The 12,842-nt window shown below is 33.0% G+C and overlaps 1 protein-coding gene across 2 annotated transcripts in view; it reads left to right on the top strand.

Moving 5' to 3' along the window:
• Positions 1-12,354, top strand: part of LOC100163970 (elongation of very long chain fatty acids protein AAEL008004) — a 34,198-nt gene extending 21,844 nt beyond the window's left edge. The window contains exons 1-8 of one of the 2 annotated variants that reach the window (XM_008180341.3): positions 3,304-3,495; positions 7,610-7,698; positions 8,129-8,400; positions 9,191-9,247; positions 9,333-9,438; positions 9,521-9,657; positions 9,792-9,941; positions 10,705-12,354. In XM_008180341.3, the coding sequence (XP_008178563.1) occupies positions 7,647-7,698; positions 8,129-8,400; positions 9,191-9,247; positions 9,333-9,438; positions 9,521-9,657; positions 9,792-9,941; positions 10,705-10,977 (1,047 nt within the window). In that variant the 5' untranslated portion in view covers positions 3,304-3,495; positions 7,610-7,646 and the 3' untranslated portion in view covers positions 10,978-12,354. Of the gene's footprint in view, positions 1-3,303; positions 3,496-7,609; positions 7,699-8,128; positions 8,401-9,190; positions 9,248-9,332; positions 9,439-9,520; positions 9,658-9,791; positions 9,942-10,704 lie in introns of those variants that run through there. The other variant, XM_001952783.5, reaches the window with a different exon arrangement.
• The last annotated feature ends 488 nt before the right edge of the window (positions 12,355-12,842 follow it).

Raw genomic sequence — 12,842 nt, 5'->3', positions numbered from 1 at the left:
GATCCAAAAGTAATTAAAATGGCGTTATTTTTGCGCAAGACGTCAGACGTTGAACTAGTTTACGAGTATAATAACAAAACTGGTTTGATTGTCGTTTCGCTAAAAAAAAAAAATAATCCATAATTAGATTTTATAAAATATGCACTTTCAGTGTTATCGTTATAGTACATTATTTACATATAAGTCGTTTCTGCGAAGTGTATACAACAAAATATCAGACGAGGATAAACGCGCTGTATATGCTTTTAGATACTTCCTATATCGTGAGACAGTCGTACTGTATGAGTTTTTAATTTTTCAGATTTGACCGTCCTAAAAATAAATGTATCTACAATGTACATTACATATTTTATTATAACTTATAGAAATATTTAAACACTGTCTAGGGTCTGGAGAAAATACTTTTTAGTTTCCTATCCTAATATTATATTATACGGGTTATTGAACCATTTATCACGACAGATATACTTATAATTTCAGAAGACACTGTCCTTTTTGAATATGACTTTTGATATGTATTTTAAGTCGTTACAAGACAACTAACATTTTTGAAAAAAATTATATTTCTCGCTGTTCTTCTTCGTACTCAAAAAATATTCTCCATTTGAATAAAGGATTAAAAATGCTTGTTGTGATACATTTTTTCTAAACAATAATGATAAAAATATTCAAAATATATTTTCAACATTAATAGTTTTTGAAATAATTAGTGTCTTTCGTTAAATGTATCACTATTGGTATAGATTACAATATATAAACATTTTATAAAATTTACAAATATGTAAAACGACATAGGTATTGACACACTAACACATATATTTGATATAATATTTACTATTATATAACATATATTTTATTCTAATATGCATTTATTTGTAATTTATACGGCCGAATAGGAGTTAGTTATGTGCAAACAGTTAGCTGTCATGCGGCGATTTAACGAGAAAAAGAAAAAGTTATAATTTATACAATATACTCGTTTTTAGTCATATTGTATTAAAAATTTTGATACACGTTGGTCGCTTTTTAGGCGACCAAATTCTGCATTTTTCAAATAATTGAATTACATAATATATACGCATACACTATACATAGCACTGAGATCATTATTACATATTAGGTACCTATATGAAGAATCTGTTCAAACATCTTTCGTCATTAATCTCGTTATTTGCGTTTAGCCTGCGAGATTATAGCTTAAACGTACCTGCCTATATAAAATAAATCAGACCGAAACGAGTTAAGTACAAATGCGAATCACTCACATAAAATATCGAAATGATCGAATATAGCGATAAATACGAGTATTTACACATATTATTATATAATAGGATTTTTATGTCGGTGTTTTATTCGCACGATGCTGATTGGATACATTTTTTTCTCATCTTTAAAGCATTATATTATTATTGTTCGAAGCATAACTATACGATTTTTGAACATCACTATATTGACTGTTGTGATATTGGTGCTATAATTATTACGCTGACTCGCGGCATCGTGACGTGAAACTTTAAAGGTTCCGAAATCCGGTAAATCGAAAAATGATTTTTAAATAAGCTTCTGACGGGTATAAGGTACTATGCTTAGTGGTGGGAGTTTTACCATAAAAAAAGGTTTGGTAGATTTTTTTTCGTATGTTTCAGTGTATAATAGTTTTGTACAAAAATTATAAAACTATGCATTTAAACGATCGAATAGAACAAAATTTTGTAAAAATTATGGCTCTGTTTTTGGGGTGCTTTAAAGACCCCTACCCCCCAACTAGAAGTGGCTATATGCTGTCATTATGCCATCGGTGCACGTACTGCAGAAGCTATATTATACACCCACGACAGCTTGCAACCTTCGCCAGAATAAAATATGATCGAATATTTTATTAATAATATCGCAATTACGCGAGATGAGATAGTCTTCCGCGATAAAATCAACACGCCACAACGGAGGACTGGAGTTGCTGCTGCTGGTGTAGGCATACCAGTCACGGCTGCACTGGTATAGACCACTGTCTATAAAGTATCCGGTTGGACCGGGCCACCGGGGTAAACTGGTATTATATGATATTAATAAAATATGTATATTGTGGTACAAGGCCGTCCGTCAAGAAGTCAATAACTGGAAGTCAACAACGTGTGGACAAACACAGTAATAAAAACGTCGCGGATGTCAATTGTATAGTTATTATAATATAATATAAGTTGTAAATGATATAAACGACCAATAACACGGGAAACTATATAGGTACGTTTTATAATGAAGTACGACTAGTAGGTACCTGATATCATTATCAGATTCTCCAGCAAGGCGAAACTTGAATTTTCTAGTTTTTATTTTTTCCAAACCTTCGGGTAATACGAGTTGTCTCTGCATATTATTGTTGGAGGTCACAATAAATTTACTTACAATGAATATATGGCATGGTGGTGGACATTATTAAATCGAAATACACACACACGTCATGATTATTATAAACTGCACACGATTATTTCTTATTTTTTTTTCACTGGAAAATAAAGGTATAATAATTAAGGTATACCTTAAAAAACTAAAAACTCTGGGGTTGAAGTATACACGGTAAAGTAAGTTATATTTGGTATTTTGTTAGTGCACGTTTGGTCATTTTATTATGCAGCATAATATTTTTTTTAAACTTTTTTTAGAGCTATAAGTCCCTAAGCCTATTTATTACAGATTACATATTATACATAGTATTACATTTTTCATAACTATCGGTAGGTAATTTGAATTTTTTCATAGGTCCTTCAACAATAACATATAGTCTACTGTACTACACAATAATATTATAAGCTGTTTACTGCGCCACGAGGGTTGTTTATTTTTCTACTTCTTCTTTTCTCTTTCTTCTTCTTGTTCTTCTCTTTTTTCTTGTTCTTCTTATTTTTAATTTTTAATAACCATAAAAGTATGTGATCGTACACCGTACACCGTATAATTGCTAGTATACTATAATATTATTATGCATACACATATACGGGGCGATAATAATATTAAAATAATTGCAAAACACTACTCGAAATTCCTTAACACTAACCTACCGCAACCTAATCTTTCTTCGCGGTTAGAACCGTGTAGGGATGGAGTTCAGTTGGTTTAGGTCGTCGGGTTTGAGGAACATCGAGCTCCGAGCAACAATATGATCACTCTGTATACATTATCATGTATTATTATTATTGTAGTATACGCGTATACAATGGTTACGCGGCACAATATAATTATTATTTTGTTTTCGTACGCACTCTCCTTCTCCGCGGCTGCATACGTGCATTTACCGTCGTTTTCTACGCGGACACATAATATATTTATTTTAGCAAAACATCTCATAGCCTCGTGTACTCAGACCCGTCGCGATTTCACGTCGACTCGCGTTATGTTACACACCGTTTTCGAACCGTTTTCCGTGTACGCGGCAAATCGTTTTTCACTCGTGGGTCCTGATTGAACCGACCGTTAGTTATGCGCGGTATACAATAATAGGTAGGTATATACCATGATATTATTTTATTACCTGTAGTTATAATCGTTGCGACGCGCGACGGGACGTCTCGAGACATCCAAAACCACCGAAAAACAATTATATAATATATAAATCGTGCACCACGCGGGTACGCGGTCACGTCGTCTGTCGTGTCGTGTCCAAAAGCTACCGTGGGAATTTCCCGGTAGCTTCTGGTTATAGTGATAATGTGATGCCACGATTACGACAACCAATACGATAACTGGCACACGACACAACCGCGGACGACGGAGTTGTGAACCCGGGTTCGCCGTGTATTTATATGAGCTACGAGGTTTCATTTGCATATTATTATAATATATATATTGTATATATAGGTACACAAAACCATCATGGCACGCGTGGAATATTATTAAACCGTACAGAATTTAAACGAGTCGTGTCGGCGCCGAAGCAAAAAATATATTATTTTCATATCTCGTCAACATTGATTTTAACTCTAAATTAATGTGTTATTTTGCTTATATTTTTTGCTTCGTCGTAGTACATATTATTATATACTACACCTGAATACCTCTATAACATAATCGTCATTTATGTAGCTAGTTCGAGTATGTAACGAGCTGCAACAGTGATTTCGATGTCGGAAACGGAGACTATATTATACAAACGGAAAATAACCAACAACGCGTATCATACTAAGATTTACTTATCACCACAATATGAAATTCAATGTATAACGCGTGAATAACATAATATAATAGTATTAATATTTTTTTTTCTTATTGCGAAGAACCTCTTATGCTTTTCCGATAACACTGCAGCAGTATTTGACGTCAAGCTCGAACAGACAAGTTGGTTTTCGGTCCGTTTCCCGTATCTTATCAGTTGACGCGTGTGACATTTCAGTGAAATAATTTTGATAATGCTCACTTGGGGGGAGGGGGGAAGAAGGAATTTATCGTGTCTCCGCCTTCAGAAACCAGCCCTCCATTTAAGTTAGTGTGGGTCTCAACATTTTAATTCACGGCACACTTGGGTAATGTTTTATAAAAGTCCTGAAACACCCTACACACTATAATATATTATGTTTGTTTATAATATTTCAATAATAATTTCACGACACATCTCAGGACAGTTCACGGCCCGCTAGCTGAGAAACACTTTTTAAGTACCTACCTAGTACGATTTTATCGTCATAAATTATATTATAATATTAATATTTAATATAGTATATTATTAAGGTTTATGTTCGATATAATATTTCGTTCTTCGACATTTCTAAGAAAATAACATGCTCAGAATACGAAATGTAAGGCCCACGGTACCCCCAGAAATTCAACGGGGTAGTGGGACCGTGCAGAGCGTAGCGATAGTATTATACGTAACTATACATACCCGAAATCATTATTGAATTTAATACTTATTGAAACCCAAGTCGGACAACGGCCGTCTAGCGGATACGCATTTAACTTATTTTCATTCATAAATTATTTCACAGTTAACAAGTATCATCAGTGTACTGTGATGTACATATCAATACATATTACATCACCATTATTTAACACCAAATTCATCTATGGTAATACGTCGTACGAATGTACCGAAAGCAATTTTATTAAAAAAGAAAAACAGTGGGGAAGTAGGTAACTGCTCTTGGGTATAGCGTAGGTGTTAAATGTACTTCGTCATTGAATGGGTCACTGTACCTATTAGTGCAATGGATCTGTTAAATTTTAATCATACAACCAACTTCGAACCTGAGCGAAAATTGTTAATTTTTGTTAACCATGGTTACCAAAAAATTATTTTAATAATAATATAAACATTTTAACAAATGTTCGTGTTGTTTATTTTTTGTTTTCGCCAATCATATTAAAAAGTACTGAAAAATGTCTACTTCTAATCCACAGTACAATTTACTCCCTCAAACTATAGAAAATATGTTGTCTTAAGACACACAATTAAAAATACACATCATTGTAATCAATACATTCATTGCTCCACTCAAAATATAACATACCTATTGTTAAAAAATGATTGAAGCATGAAACAAACGAGGATGAATTATATAATATGGCTTATAAATTATAATATAATATAGTTTCAAGATAATAACCAGAGCAAATCTTTTTTATTATTTTCGGAAACTTTTGGAGATACATACTGCGCAATTTTCGTCTCTACGTGGAGAATATTAAAATACGCAGAAAATTCCCACCTGTTTAGAGACGCAATAATTTATATTTTATTACTGACGGAATATTCATGCCAGCGCGGTGGAGCGCACTGCACGAATTTGTATTAAACCTAATCCGGTGCAGCAGCACATTACCCGCAACTAGGTATATACATTATAATATTATTATTAAACATTATGATATACAAAACGGCGTATAAAAGCTGGTGTACTTAATGTGTTGTATACTTTCTTGCTTGGTTACTTTACTCGTAAGTACCTTGGACAGCTGTGGAGTTGTGCAATCATCAACTGTAGTACACGATAAACACGCTTTACACGGTGACGTTTTTTATTCTTCTTTACCACTGTTATACACAGTCCTACATCATAATAAATATAAGCTAATATAATACCGTTCGTTTTGCAGACGTTCGTAATTCCGTCCAAGGCCGGCCCGAACGAATAAAATATTTTGCAGACCGTCGAAGTCATTATAATAATAATAATAATAATAATAATGATAATGATAATAATAATAATATAAACACCATCACAAAGTCGATTTTCTTGTACCGGATTTTTTTATATACTATATAATTCTTAAGTCATGACTTATTTATTTTATTTAATAATAATATGATAATTAATATTATAGACGATTGCGTCGACGATCGATCGCACGGAATAACAATACTCGTTATTATAATATTGTTATACGAATCCGAGGGGCGTTTGGTGGGGTGAGTGGGTGGAAGTGGAGAAGGAAAAGAACCCACAAATCCGTAGTTTTGTAACGACGACGTGTGTGTCGAAAATCCACACGCGTAAGACCGCCTCGGCGTGCAGGAGAGAGTATATGATTATAATAATAATAATAATAATAATAATAATAATAATAATAATAATAACAATAATGTGTAATCATTTTTTTGTCGACGGTCGTGTGTGCCACATATTAATTATGATATATTTATTATTTATTATTATTATATCACAATATTATATGGCTACCTATAATGTGTTGTCCGGTGACCCACTCCTACTACATATACCTAAAGGTACCGTCTGGCACGTCGAAGTGCAATACTTTCGTAGACTTCTGCCCGAATCCATGATTTCAAAACGAAATTCTACAATTGGATTGTGATTTTTTTACTAGTATCATTATTTTTCAATGGAGATAAAAAACCTACAAGATGTCGTGATCGTATTGTCCAGAAAAAAAAATAAAAAAACGCTCACAGAAATAGTTTAGATTATAATATTCGTTTCGTAATCGGACACCTATATAATATTATAACACAGTATAATAATATGATTAAACCATTTTTTTCTTTCTATTCTTAATCAAGGTGTTAATATTTTTATTTATTGAAATATATTATTTTATTATCAGCCGTCATTAGCTTATCATCGGGGAATCGTGTTTCGCATTAGGTGTCTAATGTAAAATATATAACAAACTACGATTTCCTATTTTAACCTTGAGTAGTTTTTAAACAGTGTTAACGCGTATAAAATACTATTATAGGTACTTATGAATGCATTGTACAATAACTGATCTTTACATAATATACAGACTGCCGGTTTCTATTAACATTTAGGGCGTGATGAAATGTCAAACGTAATTTATTATTTTCCAAAATTATAATATTATTAGTATTTATTGTAAATAATATAATATATTTGACAGTTGTTATTATAAAATAATATTTTAGATATGTTTATATGTGTTACTTTAAGTACATGGTATTAAAATACTATTTTAAGCTATCAGAAATCAATTAATATGACCATACCAAAATATCGAAATCGCTAATTGAATACCTATTATGAATAATGACTTATATTGTATCACGAAAATTGAGGATAATATGGATTAACCACAAAAAATAGTGACTAATTAAAATCTGTTTACTAAATTTGTTTTTTTTTTGTTTTGTTTTATATAGGTTGAATACATATACGTAGGATATCGATACAATCAAGATGTTGAACACTGTAATCGAAGGGTATAACACCCTAATGAACGATTACAGTGGTAAGTAATTTTTAATATTATGATCTATTATATATTTTATAAAGATTTTAAACAATATATCATTAAAAAGGAAATCGTTGAGCATTTTAATTTCATTAAATTAATTAAGTACTATCTTAATTATATCTACACATTATCATACATGATTACATCGATAGCAAATATTCAACAGACTTCAATAAAATAGAATTTAAACATTAATTTGAAACTTTTAATATACCTAGTGGCTAGTTATAATCGGTTTTGATTCCGAGCTATAATATTCTCAATAAAGAGTTATTAAAATGACCATAATATAGCTACACTTATTTTGGATTAGAGAGTAGGAAATGCTGATTAATTTCCTTTTTTTAAAAATGTTTCCAAGAAGAATAAATGTAATACCTTGTTTGGTATCCCGGGGCTTTATATAAACATTTTATATTTTCAGACAAAAGGGTTAATAATTGGTTCCTTATGAGCAGTCCTTTTCCTACCATGACCATATGCCTGACATATGCGTTCATCGTAAAGATTTTGGGACCGAGGTTGATGAGAGACCGCAAACCATTCCAACTGCGAAAAACATTAATCGTTTATAATTTACTGCAAGTCATATTCTCCTCGTGGATCTTCTTCGAAGCATGGGACGGTGCATGGGGCAACGGTTACAGTCTTCGATGCGAACCTGTCGATTACTCCACATCCCCGGCCGCCATGAGAGTAAGTCCATCGATATAACATAATATCATTTTATTAAAGAGTGTCCTGCATAAAGAACGCATGTGTTTTGAACATCGACATATTACATAAGTATTGACTGAGCATAGATATAGATATTTGGGGACAAGTGGACAACATTGATAGAAACTTAATATTATAGTAAACAACTTTGTGCCATCATAATATGCACAGGTATTAGCTAACTCTTTCTAACAAGTAACAATGTTGACCTTAGGCAACCTAAGGTAGGATTTGGGGGACGCGCAGTCCACAATAATTGTTATTGTGTCAAGTCTTGAATCGCTGGATATTTCTGTCTTGTCTCAATGTTGGTGTTTTTAACTATTTTGTTATCAATCATCATCAAAGACGTTATACTAATAGACGGAACATAGCATAAGGTTCATAGTAGTAGTAACATATTGTGTTGAAGATACACCGCGGCTTACAAAACACCGAAGCACATTGCACATGCGTAGTAGCGACGTATCCATATTTACAATATACGATTGCAGCTGTTATTATTACTTATAATACTTCTATGATCTAGTGTAAATACAAACGTGAAAAAAGTGTAACTGAAAATTAAATCGGAATGAGATGATGACTGATATATATATCATAGGTAAAAGAAATAAAAGAAAAACATTGTTTTCCAACACTGAGACACACCATAATATTATATTATATTATTTGTATTTAATTTTGGTCGCGCGACCGCTATGCACTGTGGTGTTATGAAATTGCCTATCCATAATGCCGTCTTACACGTTTCGATTTTAATTTGTAGGTAGCTCGAGGTTGCTGGTGGTACTACTTTTCTAAATTCACGGAATTCTTCGATACCGTAAGTGAACACGCTTTGCGAACTACCATTGATGAACCCGATTGTATCGAATATTAATGGTTATTTTTGTGTGTGTTTTATTTAGTTCTTTTTCGTTATGCGCAAGAAATACGATCAAGTATCCACGCTGCATGTCATCCACCACGGAATCATGCCGATGAGCGTGTGGTTCGGTGTCAAGTTCACACCCGGTGAGTCTACCTCCCACTTACCAGATGGACCTGCGTCGAAATTCAATTTAATTACGTTATTTTAAATTCTTTTCATATATAGGCGGTCACAGCACGTTCTTCGGGCTGCTCAACACGTTCGTGCACATCATCATGTACTCGTACTACATGTTGGCCGCCATTGGTCCGCAAATGCAAAAGTACCTCTGGTGGAAGAAATACTTGACTGTGCTCCAAATGGTACAAAAATATTATTATTATTATGTCAATATATAGTCGTGTGGGTCACAACTCACAGCCTGTAGTATATGGCTGTATATAAAATGCAAACTTGAGCCGATAATATATTCAACGTTATTTCGTCCGTGTTTCAGGTCCAATTCATTATGGTGTTCATCCACGCATCCCAGTTGTTGTTCACTGAGTGCGATTACCCGAAGGCATTCGCTTGGATCATCTTGTTGCACGCCGTCATGTTCTACTTCCTGTTCTATAACTTCTACCAACAATCGTACAAGAAAAGGGTAAGTGGAGAGGATCGTGAGAAAACGATAAAAAACGACGGCCTTCAGCTGCAGCATACTAAGTATTTACTTACAAATAGTTCTTCCAATAATATTTCAAAAATACAACTATTTTGAAAAAAGGAAAATTTTGATTTTCGGTAAACCACTAATTTTTTCCTGATTTATGGGGGGGGAGGGACAATGTGGCGGTCATTCTCCTTGGGCTTTTTTTTTAATGATTTAAATCAGTAAAATCTTCATTGTACTTTATATACCACTCATAAATAGTCCTACTCACCCCCCTTACACAAGCTTCAGACCCATCCCTGACCTATGTATTATACTTGAAATTTCTTTTAACAGATCTTTGAAAAAGGAACAAGGGAATTATTTGAGGGGGCTATGCTACCGTATGCGACCCAACCTGATTACTGTCTAATGAATCCTATATACATATATGTTTATATAAGTTTATATATATTTATTTAAGTACAATCGTTAAACGTTATGTTGTGGCTCAAACGGGGGTTTATAAAGTATTCCAAATTTCGACCAGACATAATATTTTCAATTTTGGGAAGGTAAATCCACGGAAGGCTCTAAAAGTTTGCCAACACACTAAATAAGTAGTCACAATTAGTCAGTATATTATATTTTGATTTGGTACTGCGTGGGCTTTGCTCCACTATAAGTCCAGTCAGCTCTGAACACTAATATCCAAAACGTAATATTATTCGATAGTATTAAGAGTTTAAAAATTAATCTCGAACGTTTTACGCAGGAGGATAAAAAGAAGATTGCTCAAAAGAAGAAGGACGACGACGACCGGGCACACAACCGGCCCGTGGACTTGCCGGCACCCGTGTCGAACCAAAACAAATCTTTCTGGTCAAGCCTGACGTCGACGCCATGCTTCCTGCCCGCCGTCACGGACACCGATGTCTGCGAAGAGATGTACTCGCGACCACCTGTCAACGGAGCGTCTTGCAGCGCGTTCATGTCTGACGATTCGTTTCGCAATAGGGCGTTCGTGTCCAAGTCGGCAAACGCGTGATGAAAATATAGGCTCACAGCTCTTCAACCCTCTGCCCCTGACCCTCCCCCAACCACTCAACTGCAAAACCACCCATGTCACCATCCACGGATGGGTCACGCTCCATATATCAACAAAAACCGAAACGAAAACGCGCAAAATAATAATATAACACCATAATAATAATATAGATAAATTACAGTGTAGGTATACAATATTATAATAATATGTGTACCGACCAAACCCGAAAATCGTTCATTTGCGCGCCGATCGTGCCATCGTTCGTTTTGATTTCCAACGACCTCCTAGGTTTTTGACTGACTCATTATTTGATTCTCAGGATACAGTTACGATAATAATAATATGATATACCATCACTTATGGTTGTGCAGTTTTTATTTCTCACCTTTCAAGACGTCTCGAGACGTCATTATTATTGTTATTATTATTATTATTTACGAGTAATTTGTTTCGCACGACTCCGACGACAGCTCAAAAACAAAGAAAATTAATTCGATTCTCAGTGTGTTCATCGGCGATCTGAAAATTTCTCGTACATAATATTGAATTATCACTTGGGCCCATAGGGCTGCAGTCGTATATTATATTATTTTTATTATTAATATTATTATTATTATTATTATTATTATTATTATTATTATTATTATTATTATAATTATTATTTTTATTATTATATAATATTTACTATAGTAATTATTTTTATTATTATTACTAGATTATAAGCAGCACATGCGGTCGCCTGTCGTCGTCTTTCGACATCACAGGACACGATGACGATAATAATTATTGTTATTATACTCGTCCGATCCGTCGCGACAGTACGGCCGTTAGTCAAAACCAGTTTAATATCATTAACTTTTACTATAGATTTACGCATCGTATATTAAATTGTGTAGGTATTACGTCTTATGAATTAATATTATTACGATCGTCGGAGGGTATGATTGTCGTACGCGAAATGTACAATAATATTATATGCGAGTATGCGAATATGCGGCGAGGCAAGGAGGATAAAAAAATAATAACGCACAATACCATGGTATACAATGACAGAAATCTAAATATGTAGGTTGGCCGACGATCGCGTTAAACGCTTCAGGTCTCCGTTATTGTGTATAATATTATTGTATTGGTATATATAAATCTGTAACCCATTTCTCGACTTGTTTTTTTTTTTTTATTATTGTATTTAATGTGTATAATGTTTATAAACTATAATCATAATATGCCAATCGTAGGTACGAATAAAAAAAATAATTTAAAAATAATTACGAAACGGTTCTACACAAAATCGTAGCTCCGTTATCCGCGTGAGTTGTTTGACTGTACACTTTGCAGCTCTCCACTTGTTAATAATGTTAAAATATTATGGTCGAATAGACTATTTTTATAATACCTAGTAAGTTATATTATTATGTAATTTAAATAATAATAATATGTTAATATTATGTAATATTCAGTCATTTATAGTGCCCTGTATGTCTTGCCTTGTTTAATTAAATATTAATTGTATGATTGAAATATAAATAAAAATGATGTAATATTTTTAAATCATTATTTGATTTTTTACGTTGATCGCATTGGCGAAAAATTCGATATTAATGAATTATTACGGTAAACGTCATTAGTCAACACAATAAATAATATGTATACAAAATACATATATGTAGTAAGTTGAGTAACTTTTAACTAGTAAAATAGATTTGTTTTTATTATTAATGCACATCGTGTAAAGCAAACAGTATAATTATATAATATATAATATGCACATGCAAAGGCAAACTAAATAATATTAATTAATTTTTTTTAATCATTATCAATGAACATATTATAGGTATTAATCATTATGTACAATAATAACATAG

Source organism: Acyrthosiphon pisum, chromosome A3 (assembly GCF_005508785.2).
Source record: "Acyrthosiphon pisum isolate AL4f chromosome A3, pea_aphid_22Mar2018_4r6ur, whole genome shotgun sequence".
In the NCBI taxonomy this organism is placed as follows: Eukaryota; Metazoa; Arthropoda; class Insecta; order Hemiptera; family Aphididae; genus Acyrthosiphon; species Acyrthosiphon pisum.
The sequence above is the reverse complement of the archived record's forward strand: the minus strand, read 5'-3'. Positions and strand labels throughout refer to the sequence as shown.